This window comes from Gopherus flavomarginatus, chromosome 2 (assembly GCF_025201925.1).
Source record: "Gopherus flavomarginatus isolate rGopFla2 chromosome 2, rGopFla2.mat.asm, whole genome shotgun sequence".
In the NCBI taxonomy this organism is placed as follows: domain Eukaryota; kingdom Metazoa; phylum Chordata; order Testudines; family Testudinidae; genus Gopherus; species Gopherus flavomarginatus.
In genome coordinates, this window is record NC_066618.1 from 117,407,779 (window position 1) to 117,424,070 (window position 16,292).

A 16,292-nucleotide genomic window follows, 5' to 3' on the forward strand; every position below is an offset into this window, starting at 1 on the left:
TAAACATGGACAGCACAATATATTTTCCCCTGTTCTCAGAAACAGCCGAATCATGTTAGCTGAAACACTAAAATCTCCCTGGAGCTAACCTCTGGTATGGAAAATTTCAGCCTGAAAGGTGAAGTCTGTGAAAGTTAAAAGCAATTGAAAATAGGATCTTATAAGGGAATTGCCAGGCAACCTCAACTAGAAATGGTGCTAATTCAAAGCCACAAAATTTCTTACTAACAGGTCAGTTTCTCTCTAACCTGGCCAGCAGGAAAATGACTTCACAACAGTAAAGAAAAATATAAAACGTCTCTGTATTTAAAGAAAAACAATCCTGATCTTTTTAATATGTTTTTACTGCATAACTTACACATCAACTTCACAGAGATAACAGTGCTGGTTCTGAATGACGTGCTTGTGCTTGCCTCTGTCAAAGACTGGCATGGGGCTGCTGTAGTTTTTCTTGGCCAGCACATTTTGATCTGCTGGGTCAATGGTGATGGCAACAAGGTGAGCAACTAAGTGATGCGCAAAAAGGACACCGATCACCTGTGTTATTGTTAGTTAAGGAGAAAATAAGTGTTTAGGATAAAGAAAACTCACAGAGATGAAGAAAAAGGATATACCCCTTTCAATAGCTTTTGCCCAACACATGCCCCTGTACCATTTTAACACCACCCCCCCCCCGCTGCCCTTATTCAGTGCTTGTAAGACAAAGGAAGGATAAACTGCACTATGACTTGTAAAATGGAAGAAATGTAGGTCTAACTTCCATGGCCCATGTTCCTTCTCTCCCTCACCTCCCAGTTGCCTGTAGACATTTTCAATATTATAAATAAGTAAAATGCATTTCAGTTTTACTTTATCTTAACAGAAGAGACAACTATCTCCCCCTCCCTTGACACACACACACACACACACACACACACACACACACACACACACACACACACACACCTCCCTGACAATACAGGATTGTTCTTGGCAGCACATTTTTTGGGTGTTTTGTCCAGGCTATTTTTGTAAGTCCCCAGGCAATGGGGCCCACCATTACTTCTTTTGAGAAACCATTCTATAGCCGAATACAGCTCATTTTCAGATTCCCCTCCCCCCAGTTCAGGATAATTTTGGCTCTTACCATTTCTATTCCTTACCTATGAGTTGTGACAGATGCCTGTAATTACTGCCTAATATTTATAAATAGGCATTCCTTCAGACTTCAACATGAAGAAGTCCTGTAGACTTAACAGAGAACAAACTAACAAGGTTCTATTCAAGCTACTCTTGAAACCTTTTTAGACTCAATTCACCCCCTCCCAAGATAAAAGCCACGGAGGAATTCTTGGGAGAAAACACCAAGAGGATTTCAGTACATTGCCTTGATAGGAATAATATTTTACCCACACTCCAGGGTTGCCAACTTTCAATTTGATCACTAGTCTTGTAATATTTGTTTTTTTCCTTAAAGCCTCAGCTCCTGGAGCCAGTTGATTATGTAAGACTTTCGGAGAATGGGTTGGGAGCCACAAGCAAGGACCATGGGACATGAACTGGCAGTCAGGAACTTACTGTTCTCCCTTTCCCGAGAGGCAGTGATCCTGGGCTTTGGAATGTGCCAGTTACTTGTTAGAAATGAAGTTAGTGACAAAGATTCAGGGTATTTCTTATTCTCATTTATTTATTTACAAATGTTCACACAAGTCATGTTTACCTGGGATAGAGCAAACAGTTCCAAGAAGCTCACTTGCAAAAAAACCAAGTCAAACTATCGCCTGGCAAAGCAACTCCCTCTCTAAGCCTTGATTGATCTGTGTCTCATTTTCTGCGCACTGTCTTTTTCACATCTCCCTACACTCTCACCTGGCGAACTTGTCAGCCCCAAATCACATGGCACAACCCCTAAAATTCCAAATACAGAGCATGAATATTCAGTTTCACCTGAACTAGCTAAACACTTTGTCTAGCTGCTTTGCAACATAAGAAAGTAGTTCAACTATAACCAGATCCCCAAGTATTCCACAGAATTCACCTCTTGCTACAGAACTTAGTTGTGCAATCACTAAGCACACAATAGCGAGAGGCAAATGGATTATCTTTTTGCACTGGCTGATTTTAGTGATGATTACCCCCCCCCTCACACACACCATACACACACACTCCAAAAAAAGTCAGACATCCACCCTTGAGTACCACACAGTAAACAGATTATTTTGTGCTAGGCTTAAGTCATAGAGAGAGAGAGTCATCAAACTGCTGTAGTTTAGTAAACGAGCAGAATTCATTTATGAAGCACTGAGAATAGCTGCCATATCGTGTTTTTGTTTTGTTACCATGGTAGCAATTACCAATACTTTTGAAGAGAATGAACACTGTGACATGACAGAGAAGGACAACAGGAAGGTGTGTTTTCTTAACCAGAGCAGGAAGTCTCATTGTGTGCCCCAAAGCAATAATTTCCTACATTGTTTAAAGTAGAATTATTCCCTATTAGACACAGAACAAGCACTGTATCACCGTGCTAGATCTGATTCAAGAGTAAACAAAGCCCAGGGAGCTAAAATAGAAGTTACAAAACTTTGCCTCTTCACAAATCTGTACTACAGTTTAAACTTTGAGAACAGAAGATAAGGAAACTCAGCATAATACAGAAACATTTTTGGTGTGATACACAATAACAAAAAATTGCTGGATACAATATTTCTAACAGAGCACCAGTTTTGGTTAAATCTTCTTTCAAAGATTTAAATCTTAGTCTCTGAGATGAAGTCTCATAGGCAACATCAGGATATATTACATGATTCTTTTAAAGTTATTTTGAAAATGATATACAGTCACAGACTTAAAACAACCAGCAGAATTCTAAAGTATACCTTGCCTGTAAGTCTTCTGGCCTCAAGAAGGAGATAAACGAAAAACCCTTGTGTATGTACGCATAACTTGATCAATTTTTCACCTAGCAGTTCTTTAAATAATAATGTTATTAATGATGTGTTTCCCAGGTTCAGGAGGAAGTAGCTCTTCTACATCCAACTGGTAATAGATATCATCTAAGCATTCTTCAAAAAGCAGAGAGATTGAACTCTGAGTGCATGAGCCAAGAAATATATACACAATATACTCTTTTTTTGTTTTTTTTAACCCCACATGCAGAGCATGCCACACACCTACCACCCCCTCAATACACACACCCTTTGTAAGGCACAGTTTGAACTCTGGATCCACTCCCAAACACAGTTTCTTGTTAACTAGAAGGGAACAGCTGGGAAGGCTGCAGGAACAATTGATGAGAATGACCTGTAGCCTGCCTTAAAACAAGTTGTTATTACCACAAAAAGCCTGCCAAAATGTGTGTGTGTACCTGAGATCCATGAAGTATGCTTTGTATAGTCACACTTTTTATATCTTAGATATGCAGAATAAGCATTTAATAATGTGTCATTACCTTAAGATTACTTCTATTGAAGACTAAAATATTAGTTTTCCTCACCTATGTTTTTATGTAATTGCAGTACTTTATTATACAGATGTGTATTTTTCATATAAAAAGTGACATGTTCATATATATAAAGCATACATATATACTTCACACTCACACAGCTATATTATATACATAAACACAGATTTCCCTGCATGTTACATAACACAGGCTTTCCAGCTATCCCACTCATTGCATGCAAAATTCTTCTCAGAATGGTACATACAGTATCCAAAATTTTTCATTTAGATAACCATAAGCTACATTACACTATGCAGTATAGTATGACACATCAAAAAGATACCCCTCCTCCCCAAAAAAACCCTGACCTACCAGGGCAGTCATAGCAATAAAACTTCCAATGATGAATAAAGGGTCAGATTCTCAGCTGGGGTAAGTCATTGCAGGTATACTTAAATCAAAGGAGATACGCTGATTTACACCAGCTGTGGATCTGTCCCAAATTCTTAATCTCTATAAGATTATTTTTTATTCGAACATAAAGGAGGGCAAAAAGGTTATTTTAATAAGTTTGAACTCCTCATCTGACCTACCACTTTCTTCCACAAGTGCAAATAAACCAATTCAGTTTGAAGTGAAAACATTTCTTACTTCATTGTCAAAAACTAAAAATATAAATTTTATCTTCCATTATTTCCCAAAATTTGGCACCAATATTTGGCAGTTCTTCCATTAGAAGTCTGAAATCTTTATGTCCTAGTTTGCATTTCCTGGACCTCATCAGGAAACAAAACAACATGATGACACTTAAAATCAGCCTTCTTTTAGTTTTGAACTTGTTTCTAAAACACAAGTTTAGATCCTTATTAGTTATTAGATTGCAAAAAATTTAAGTTCTAAGAAGCCACTCCATCTACATGCCCCTCTAAAATTTCTATATATTGGGAAACCAGAAGCTTTTTCTATGGTTAAGAAAGGTTCAACTTTCACATTTAAAGCTGTTAATGATATTAACAGGGCCATAAGAGGATTATCTTGATCAGTTCCTCCTTAAAGTCTAAAAGCCAAAGGTGGCAGTGCTGGATTTATTATGCAAAGCCTCCAAACTGATGCATAGCAACATTATCTTAAACTATTGTACTGGAGAGGGTCCTTTAAAAAAATTACAGCATATCTGTAGAACAAACTGAGAGAGATCATACAGATCTTTTTAAAGACCACAATCAAATTAAAACCAATATGCAGATTTTTAGTTATTACTATCTGAAATAAAAAGCATAATTTGATCAAAACACACTGAAAATGTGATGTCCGTGTGCTTAGTGTAACCCTTTCCTCATAAGATCTAGACGAACTAAATGCAGCCAGTAGATCATCTGCACAAGAGAAAGACTCATCTTTAGAGGGGGAAAAACACCTTCAGACAGTCTCTCTCACCTCTGCCCATGTCATTGGGACTTAGCAACCAACTTCTTCCTTAGTCCTATATTACCATGAAAGTGCCTTCCCTTGGGAAGTCTTTCAGAGAGGGAAGGACTCCCAATTCTAGTCAAATCAGGATTAAAAAAAAAGCTGCAATTTATCAAAGTAAAGGGAAGGCAGAGGAGAAAGGAAGGCAGAAATACACTTCTCTCACACTTATTAAAAGGCAAGGGGAACTTTCGCCATATGAGAAATAAAAATTCCAAGGATTCTCAGACTCCCCCATTAGTCACTTATTTTTCAGATCTTTCAGGAAACACCCACCTGAACCTCAGGGCAGTAACCCTCCCTTTTCCCCAAACAAGCCTTAAAATCCACTCTCTAATATGCAAGAATATCAATTTCCTTACAACAAACCACCACCACCAAAAAAAGCCCTCAGTTGCTCTGTTCCAAGGACCCTCCCCCCGGCAATGACAGCACTAGCAGGAACCAGTAAGGACCTCGGCAGAGGGGACTTCAGCCAGGCTCTTATTCTTTTCAAACATGTGAACATGGTATGCAAATTGAATTTAACAGCTTTTTTAAAAAAGTAGGAATTCTTATTTCCTATGAAGTAGGAAAAAAAAAATCTTTGTTGTAAGATTATATTGCGTTTCCAGTGTAAAATCTGATTCTGACTAGTAGAGGAGATAAACAGCACCACTAATGCACTGTTTTCCATTATAAACACAACATTTGACTACACACATATTTTATCCCTTACTATAAGAGTTATCATGCTGTTATAAGAAAACTGTAATGACATCATATCACTTCCTAGCAACAATCTATGTTTAGTATATAAATAGTGCATAAATTACTGGTGTATTGATGCTTTCCCTTTCATAATATTATTAACTCCTCCCTCACACCCCCATCTCAGTCACAGGAATTTCAAATCAGTTTCAAATGTCCCTGTTTGAAGGTACTATAGAACTCAAGACCCTGACTCACGATTTAATGAAGAGCAAGCACCGTGTAAAGTCATCCCATTAGAAGCTGCTACATGTTACTCAAAAGCTCACTATAAAAACGCTAGCATTTTGTAAGTTTGCTGGTCACTCTGAGCAATTACTGCTGAGTTGAGTTTTGATTCTGCAATGTGCAGGATGCCCTTCAGTCAAGGAGCACTGCAAGTGAACAGTACACCACAGAGTTGTGCCCCAAGTCTCTTTTGCATTAGACCAAGGTGTGGGCGGGTCAGTCTTTTCAGCCTGAGGCTCAAACATAAGATTTCTCAAAGATCAAGGGGGCTACAGTTTGTACTTGGGAGCAGATTTACTTCCCTGTTCCACTCTTTCTGGAACACTCAGGCCCTGGCTACACTTCAGAGGTTAGAGTGCTGTGGCTGCAAGCACAGATGTTGTAAGCCAACGGGGGAGAGCTCCCCCAATCGACTTAATTACTTTGGCCCCCGTGAGTGGCAGTAGCTATGTCGGCGGAAGAAGCTCCTATGCTGACATGGTGCTGTCCACACTGATGCTTAGGACGGTGTAACTTACATCGCTCTGGGGGTGGCTTACTCACACCCCTCAGCGACATCACTTGGACTGACTTAAGCTGTAGTGTGCACATAGCCTTAAGCTGCTCGAAAGGGAGTGGAAACTACCCTTAAGTCCCTGGCTGGGGATTTCTCAGCAGGTGCAGAAACAGTGTAGTGTGCTCCTACACCTCTCTCTCCCTCCAGCCCCTAGCACAGAGGGCATCCCAGGGTCATAAGGGAAGGGAGAAGGGATGGAGCACACTGCTTACTCTGCTAGCATGTGATACCTTGGCATCTCAGGGTGCTTTAGTCTGCTGTGGGACAGAAAGTCAGGGTGCAGTAACTAGTTGCTGTTTCTCAGCTTCTTTTTTTCCCTTTACCTTGAGCGTTCCTGGGTGGCTGGGCCAGGGAAGGACTTAGCTAGGAACTTCCCCAGGCTCAGGCAGAGTCAGGCCTGGTCTACACTACGACTTTAGGTCAAATTTAGCAGTGTTACCTCGATTTAAGCCTGGACCCATCCACATGATGAAGCCTTTTTTTTTGACTTAATAGGCTCTTTAAATAATTTCTTTACTCCACCTCCAACGAGGGGATTAGCGCTGAAATTGGCCTGCCGGATCTAATTTGGGGTAGTGTGGATGCAATTCGACGGTATTGGCCGCCAGGAGCTATCCCAGAGTGCTCCATTGTGACCGCTCTGGACAGTGCTCTTTACTTAGATGCATTGGCCAGGTAGACAGGAAAAGGCCCGTGAACTTTTGAATTTCATTTCCTGTTTGGACAGCGTGGCGAGCAGAGGTGACCATGCAGAGCTCATCAGCATGATGTGCACAATGCCGGGTCAATTTCTTGTTTTGATCCACTCCATCTATCTTTTACATCTTAGGCTGGCAGCAGATGGTACAGTACAACTGCAAGCCATCGTCATCTCCTGGATGCTCAGCAAAAGATGGGAATGACCTGGCTGAGTCACTCCCATGTCCACCCAGGCACCCCGATCGACCTCACAGAGGTCGGCTAAAAGAGCACCCAGGAGTACGACGACGATGGCTACCAATCATAATGCACCGCCTGCTGCCAACAGGCAATGAGCTGCTGCTGTGTGGCAGTGCAGTCCCACGTCTGCCAACACCCAGGAGACGTACGGTGACGGTGAGCTGAGCAGGCTCCACACTTGCTGTGGTATGGCATCTGCTCAGGTAACCCAGGAAAAAAAGGCGCAAAACGATTGTCTGCCATTGCTTTCACAGAGGGAGAGGGGGGCCTGACAATACGTACCCAGAACCACTCGCGACACTCTTTTTGCCCCATCAGGCATTGGGATCTCAACCCAGAATTCCAATGCGCAGCGGAGACTGCGGGAACTGTGGGATAGCTACCCACAGAGCAACACTCCGGAAGTCGACGCTAACCTCGGTACTGTGGACTCAGTCCGCCGACTTAGTGAACCTAGAGTATTTTGTGTGGGGACACACACAATCGACTGCATAAAAATGATTTCTAAAAAAACAACTTCTATAAATTTGACCTAATTTCATAGTGTAGACATACCCTAAGTCAAGCACTTATTCTGCTCTTGGTAGGGCTCCCACTACCCTGGAAGGGAGCAACCAGAACTCCCCTCCCCTTCCTCACCTATGATGATGGATACACTTGTGTCACAGTAAAATTAGGCAAAATTCACAGAGAAGTCATGATAAAAATGTACAGTCAGGGTACAGTCACGGTGGGGCTGAAGCCCAAGCCCCGTCATGGAGGGCTGAAGCCAAAGAAGTCATCTGGAATCTGACCAAATCACATCCTTACCCATGACACAGCAGATGCTTAGAACTTTACCAAGTTGAGATCTGTGCTACAGCTGGTCACAACTGTCAACCAAAAAAATCCTTTCTTTTTGGTGGAGAAAAAAAAATGCAGATTTGGTGACAAAACACTGTGCGGGATTATTCTGGTCAATAAAGCCCCCGAAAAAATGCCCTTCTCTCCCCCCAAAATTCAAAGTGTTTCTTTTTGATGTGTTTGTAATGAAACTTTGACTTTTTGTCACTAAGCAACATTTTGTTTAGAAATTTCCTTTAAAGTTAAAAAATGCCTGAAATAAAAACAAAATGTCTTGTTTCCAACTAAATGTTTATTTGACACACAACAAATCTTTCAGCTTTTTGATTGCTGAATCTTTTTTTTTTTTAAATATTTTGATTTTGGGCCAACCCAAAACTAACTTTTTTTAAAAAAAAAGTTTGGAATTGCCAGTGAACCAAAAACTATCAGATACTCACCCATCTCTAACCTGTGCAGATCCTAGGGCTGCAGAAGAGGGAGTGAGAGGTGGCACCCCTAGTGCCGCCTCCCCATAGTGACTGGTCTGATTCAAAACACTTCAGTTTAAAAGTCAATCAAATGCCCGACGACTCATGGGGTGGACTTGCTCTGCAACTCTTCCCCTTGGGCCTCCTATCCCATCCTCCCTGGGGCAAGATCCATCCCCTTAAGCCACTGGAATGTTGGGAGGCATGCATCTGTCTCACCAATGCTGTCCATGGAGGTAAAATTAGCTCCTTATTCCTATTCCGTACTCACCTCTTTATACAGCCAAGTATCACATTAGCCAATTATTCATTTGCGGTAAACAGTTTTATGGTGCTTTATGTCCAATGTAAATAATTTTCCAAAAATAAAAAAAAAAGTGACAGAACACCAAATTTCTGTGGAAGGTAGGTAACTCTGGGCTGAAGTGAGATGTATGATTGGGAATGTTTATCAATACACCAAAGAGTCCTTCAAAGCCATGGAGAATCTATACCCCACCCCTCTGCACCTAACTGCTGAGCAGCTCATAGTTTAGAACAAGACTCACACCAATGGCCTGATCCAAAGCTCACTGAAGCCAATGGATAGACTCACACTGTCTTTGGGTCATATCCAATATTAGCTGGCAAAGACAGTTTATTTTTGTTTAAATATGGTCTTTTGCAGGAAGTGAATTTTTTATATAAAAACAACTATAACAAAACCACCCTCACTAAGTGTGGTTAAATATACAATTGGGGAAACGTAATTCACTTCTCTAATGCACTAACCCTTATTTATAGCATAAGCAGTGTATATGCAATTTTAACCCAGAACCTATGCAGAGCATGTCTTGGAAGGGGAGGAAATTTAAAAAAAAAAAAGGATACAGCATAGGCAGCATACTTCCATCCATGTGGAAGCAAAGGTATGTAGATCCCAAATCCTACAATGGCCAAGTACGTGTAAAACAGCAGAGCAACAATCTGAAAGGTATGGAGTGGTAAAGACCAGCCGTTCACCCTGGAATGCTGGGGTGGAGAAACCAAGTCATTTCTACTGTTCAGCTGTTCAGGTCCTGTCTGCCTTAACTTCCTGCCATAGCAGTTCATCTGCAAGAAAGCAAAGAGAACTTTTTATATTCCCTGTTCAAAATATCTTCTGTGCTTTTCAGAGTAACAAAATACATGCTACAACATAAAGGGTAAGAGATGCAGACAAAAATGCTGTAGCATTCTCTCCACATTTCTCTGTTTTGCTGCAACATTTTCTTGTTCATTCTGTTCTTGTACAAATGAGCGCACTGAGTTTATCTTCCATCCAGTCTCAAACCAGCCCAATATGCAAATTACATTGCAGTGATCCCCTTGTTTACAATGAGCTGTATAATACAAGTCTCTTGTGAGGGAAGACAGTTCACTCAACAATTTAATCATAAACCTTTGATAAGCAAAGCAGCTAAACTATAGCATGGTATTGATGGTAGGATCTTGGCTATACAGGCAAGACTCTACAACTATCAGACAACTCCAATCCTCATTGACACCAATACTGTATTTATATTTTACTTAGTTCTGTTCCAGTTATGATTCCCCTACCCTCTTTTTCACCTGCTTATTTCTTCAGCATTGCAACATATAAGCAATCCACAAATAGAATAAATAAAAATCCACAAGCATTACAAGTGTGTTCAATTACTATCCCTTTCATAGTCTCTCTGGAGCACTCTAAAGCAGATGGATCTCTCAACCCAGTGTACAGGTCCCATTTAAGAAAGCTCTTCTGGGAGGTGTGAGGGTGTTCCTTTACATTACATTGCACTACGGGAAACATGCAGCCACACATAGGATACCATGCATGGCCTGCTGACATGTGTTGCCACCTATGTAGAATGGGTTAAGAAAAAAGTAAGGTAAAGTCCTAGTGAGTAAAACAAGCCTACATTTTTATACGTTAAGACAGTTATTAAATGAAATGTCACAAAAGAAAGACATGATGCTTCTATGATATGTATCTAATGTAGACTGAAAGGATGCTTATCCTAGAGCAGGGGTTGGCAACCTTTCAGAAATGGTGTGCCGAGTCTTCATTTATTCACTTTAAGGTTCTGTGTGCCGGTAATACATTTTAAACATTTTTTAGGTTTCTCTCTGTAAGTCTATATATAATATAACTAAACTATTGTTGTAGGTAAAGTAAACAAGGTTTTCAATGTTTAAGAAGCTTTATTTAAAATTAAATTAAAATGCTGATCATAAGCCACCGGCCTGCTCAGCCCGCTCCTGGCCTGGGGTTCCGTTCACCTAGGCCGGCAGCAGGCTGAGCAGGGCCTATGGCCAGAACCCCGGGTTGGCAGCGGGCTGAACAGGGCCAGTGGCCGGGATCCCAGACCAGCAGCGGACCGAGCTGCTCAGCGTGCTGTCGGTCTGGGGTTCTGTCCGCTGCCTCCTGCCAGCCAGGATCCCGGCTGCCGGCCCCGCTCAGCCCGCTGCCAGTCTGGGGTTCTGGCTGCTGGGGGTGGGATGGGTTCAGGGGGGTGCTCCCAGCCCCCTGCCCTGAGCGGCTCATGGCAGGGGACTGGAGAGATACGCCCTGCTCCTACTCTCCTTCCCCAAGGCCCCGCTCCTGCCTCCCTTCCCCACCTCATTACTGGTCTGAGCAGCAAGGGCGCTGGGGCTGCTCTTCTCCCCTCCCTTGCAAGGGCCATCGGCAGCAGGGAGGGAGAGGAGGCAGGGCTCGACGCAGCATGCTGAGGGAAGAGGCAGGGGAGGGGGAAGCTGGGCTGCTGGCAGAGCCTGCCGTACAGCAGCAGCCAGCAGGACCAAGCTTGCTTCTGCCCCTTGCCCCCGCCAGAGAGAGCGGTAGGTGTGGGGCGGAGAAGAGCGGGCTGAGTCAGGCAGCATTTTTAATGGCATGCTGCTGCCTGCCAGGGTCTGGCTCAGCCCGCTGCTGGGGTTCGGCAGCGAGCTGAGCAGGTCGTGCCATTAAAAATCGGCTCACGTGCCGTCTTTGGCATGTGTGCCATACGTTGCCGACCCCTGTCCTAGAGTATGTGGTTAGGAGGCTGTTTGATTTTAATTGAAAAACAAAACAAAACACAGAATAAGCTACCAAGCTAAAAATATTACTATAAAAATGTCTGCAATCAAGTGTCCCTAGATTCTTAAAACACACATATACATTATCAATTTAAAATATTCACATGCTATTAAAAAGTTAAATACATATATTAAAACAGAAGCCACTAGTGAAAGACAGGCAAATTTGTTTTTCTTTAATAGTAATAACCAAGAATGATCTCTATGCTGACAAGAGTTTTGATTTGATTAAACAGATACAAATTCACTACTATTAACATCCAAGGTGACTGAGGGAGAGATAGTAACAGATTCTTTTCAAGCCGTAAAAAACACTTAACAAACCAGTATAAATATATTAATACAAAACAAATGTAACTAACATATACAGAGTACTCACTTCAACCATTTTTCCTTATCTTTACATCTGAAGCTTTTCTTGCTGAAGGCTGAAACCTTTCTTTGCAAAGAAAGAATCAAACCCTTTCAAACAGCATCAGGATTTCTCAATGATGGAAACAAAGTGTGTCTTACAGCATTCTGCTGCTGCTCATTGATGTACATTAGTGTATTTTGCACATAGATTTCAAACCACTGGACTCCATTTATGTTAGGGTATTGCAGCATACAGGAAAAATCCCCTTTAGCTTCAGGGAAGAAATTTGGTCTTAAAAGCAGTTTTGTCCTGGAGACTGCTAGCAAATGTCTGTCGAAGGATAGTCCGGCACATTCAAAACCTGCAGTTATGTAATGCTCAGCAGAACTGACATAGCTCAAGTACCAAATTCTTTGAATTATTAATAAAAGAACCTCCTCCAGGCACAAAGCTTCTCAGTGCAGTGGTCATACAACAAATACCCAACATTTTCAATACTCATCTGCCTGCCTGCCCCATGCAGTCTTTACAGCTTGTATAAATACCTGCTGAAATTCTGTTTGAAATCTAAGATAAAAAGCCAAACACAAACCAAAGTATTTTATTCCAGGATTGTGTAATTTCAGAGAAACCTTAGTAAAACAAACAAACTACCACACACATCTGGAGGAATGTTTACTTCCTATTCTTTTTTTTGTGTGGCGTTTTAGCCACATAGTAAAACTTTAGAGTGTGAGTCTAGAAAGTGCTAAATTTTGGCTTAACAAATCTGACTTCAGTGGATGTACCACCATACATTTCCATGCAAGTTATGGCACCACTAAACACTTTTGAAAAACCCCTTTCGTAAGGGCTTCTGGTAGTTAGAGACCTACTCCCAGGTGATCACATCCAAACTTACAATAGAAATACCGTGTTTACAGTTTTTAGCTTACATAATTTAAAATGCACCGTACTAAAGGCCAGGAAGGCTTTTATTTAACCATAGCATACACACACACACAAATATGAATTTATCGAAAGTACACATCACGTTGTACATCTGTTGTATATAATTATAACTGGTTACATTCTGCCAACTTTCAACTCCACAAAACCGAACAACCTTGCCCTGCCCCCTCACTCCATTCCCCCTCACTCTGTCACTCGCTCTCCCGACCCTCACGCACTTGCTCTTTTTCACTGGGCTGGCTCAGGGAGTTCAGGTGCAGGAGAGGGTTTGGGCTCTGGCTAGGAATGTGGGCTCTAGGGAGGGGCCAGAAATGAGGAGTTCAGGGTATGGGAGGGGGATCTGGGCTGAGGCAGTGGGTTGAGATGCAGTGAGAGCTCCAGAGCTGGGGGTGTAGTCTCTCGGGTGGGGCCAGGGATGAGGAGTTTGGGGTGCAGGAGGGGGCTCTAGGCTGGGGAGTGGAGCCAGGGGATCATAGTATGGGATGGGGCTCAAGGCTGAGGCAGGGAGTTTGGTGGGGGGGCTCTGGCTTGGGGGTGCAGGTTCTGGGTGGGGGAAGAAATGAGGGGTTCAGGGTGTGGAAGGGGGCTCCAGTCTGTGGCAGGGGGCTGGGGGGGGTGAGGGTGTGGGGTCCAGCTGGGCTTTGGTGTGGGGTCAGGGATGATGGAGTTGAAGTGCTGGAAGGGGCTCCAGAGGGGGGTTTGGAGTGTGGGAGGGGGCTCTGGGATGGGGAAGGGCTGAGGGGGGGTGAGGGCTCTGGCTGGGGGTGCAGACTCTGGGGTGGGGCTGGGGATGAGGGGCTTGGGGTGCAGGAGGGGGGTCTGAGTTGGTATCGAGGGCTTCAGAAGGTGGGAGGGGGATCAGGGCTGGGGTAGGGGGTGGGGTATGGGAGGGGTGTGAGGGCTCTGGCTGGGGGGTGCAGACTCTGGGGTGGGGCTGAGGGAGCTTAGGGCTGGGGCTGGGGCAGGGGGCTGGGGCATGGGAGGGAGTCAGGAGTGCAGGCTCCGTGCGATGCTTACTTCAAGCAGCTCCCAGAAGCAGCAGCATGTCCCCCCTCCAGCTCCTACGCGCTGCCCCCGCAACTCTCATTGGCCGCTCTCAGCCAATGGGAACTGCGGGGATGGCGACTGCGGATGGGGCAGAGTGCAGAGTCACCTGGCCACACCTCCACCTAGGAGCCAGAGGGGGAACACGCCACTGCTTCTGGGAGCCACATGAAGCCATGGCAGGTAGAGAGTCTGCCTTAGCCCTGCTGCACTGCCAACCAGACTTTTAACAACCTGGTCAGTGATGCTTACTGGAGCTGCCAGGGTCCCTTTTCAACCTGGCATTCCAGCTGAAAACTGGACACCTGGCAACCCTATCTGCATTGCTACCCAGGAATGGTTGTTTCAGTTTTGCTGCCTAGATTGACTGAACTAAACACACTTTTGATCATGTCTGGCAAATCAGAGGACCGCAAATTTTATGGAGCAAGTACTTTTCATACTTGTCTGTGTAGAACCTAGACTGCAGTTGGTGCCATGTAAAATAATAAGCAGGGCTTGAAAACCCACCTGGCTACTCCCACTGGTAAACTGGGAACTTTCCCCAGTAAGCACAGGGGCCTAACCCATCATTTTCTGTACAATTTAAGCTTTCATTTAAAAATCTTACAAATGTGAAGTGTAAACTTATGCACTGCTGTCTTCTTGAGTCTGCATAAAAACCCTTGCAAATCCTCTGCTGCGGGTCAGAGCTTTGCCAAACAGCAGCAGATCAGAACACTTAATATTTATGGTAAATATAAGCAGTGATTTTTTGCTGTTATTCAGAAACGTGGGAAGAAGTGAATGTGTCAAAAAAATCACGTCAGTTTCAAATTTCTGCTGCATCTGGCAGGGAAAAAAGGAACTATGAGTAGAAGCACCAGATGTAGGTACTGGAGTTATTTACAGGGGAGAAATTCCCCTAAATGCAAAGGCTGTAGGACTGAAAGTATCAGAGATCTTTTCTTCTCACCTCCCAGTCACAGCAGCAATGAAGTTCTGTGGGGAAAATGTAATTTGGGTGAAAAGCAGAAGGAGAAGTGAGAAAAATAATCTATTCTTCCTTCCAGAAGCTGGGGTGGGGGGGGGGTTCAAGTGCAACACAAATCTACTTGTCAGCAGCTCATATGAAAGACATTTACAAGCAAGATCTAGACTGCACAAAAATAGAGGCATCTGAAAGATTAATAAACCATTATAATTTATAAACCCTCCTTCCTAACAGAAAAAAGGAAAAAGTGAAGAGTCCCTCCCCAACTGTTTATTGTCATTTACTACCACAAAGCACTCAACTTTGTACAAGACAAAAGTGAAGACTGACAGAAAGAACAAAGTGGTACAAAGGAATAAGAAAGAGACAAGAGTAATCAGATGAAATCAGAGCTGGTTGAGAAAAATTCAAAATTTTGATGAAAAAGGCAGGTCAAAATGTTTATATTTCATCCCATCCAGCACCTTGGTAAAGCTTAACTCCATCAAAGACTGGGAGTGGTAGGGTCATTACAAAACATAAACTTAATTTCCCTAATACTAATTTCTCCCTACTGTTACTCACACCTTCTTGTCATCTGTCTGTAATGGGCCATTCTCTTACCACTTCAAAAATTATTTCTCCTCCCTTGGTATCCTGCTGTTAATTGATTTATCTCATTAGACTGACTTAACACTTGGTAAAGCAACCCCCATCCTTTCATATATTTATACCTGCTCCTATATTTTTTACTTCATACATCTGATGAAGTGGGTTCTAGCCCACGAAAGCTTATGCCCAAATAAATTTGTTAGTCTCTAAGGTGCCACAAGGTCTCCTTGGTTTTTTTGCCGATACAGACTAATATGGCTACCACTGAAACCTGTCACTTAGAAAATAGGGGCTTGTCTACACTGAAAACTTACTTTGGCATAGCTACATCTCACAGAGGTGTGAAACATCCAAACCCCGAGAGATGTAGCTCTGCTGACCTAACCCTGGAGTCGACAGCGCTAAGTCAAGGGAAGAATTCTTCTATTGACTTGTCTACCTCCCTGTTGACCTTGCAGGGAGGTAGATTAACTACAGCAATGGGAGAACCCCTCCTAGCACGATGATGTCTACACAGAAGCACTACTGCAGTGCAGCTATGGCATTGTAGTGTTTTAAGTGTAAATATATGGCGAATGAGGCAGAGGGGGATAACAAGGGTAGCTGGGCTCAGGATTGCT

General features: G+C 43.0%; 1 protein-coding gene across 4 annotated transcripts in view; it reads right to left on the minus strand.

Moving 5' to 3' along the window:
• The window catches only part of LOC127043930 (palmitoyltransferase ZDHHC11-like), a 101,809-nt gene that overhangs the window by 48,026 nt on the left and 37,491 nt on the right, over positions 1–16,292 (minus strand). For all 4 annotated transcript variants that reach the window (XM_050938220.1, XM_050938219.1, XM_050938221.1 and 1 more), the window contains exons 2-3: positions 9,551–9,772; positions 359–537 (exon numbers count right to left, since the gene is read on the minus strand). In XM_050938220.1, the coding sequence (XP_050794177.1) occupies positions 359–537; positions 9,551–9,772 (401 nt within the window). The remainder of the gene's footprint in view (positions 1–358; positions 538–9,550; positions 9,773–16,292) is intronic.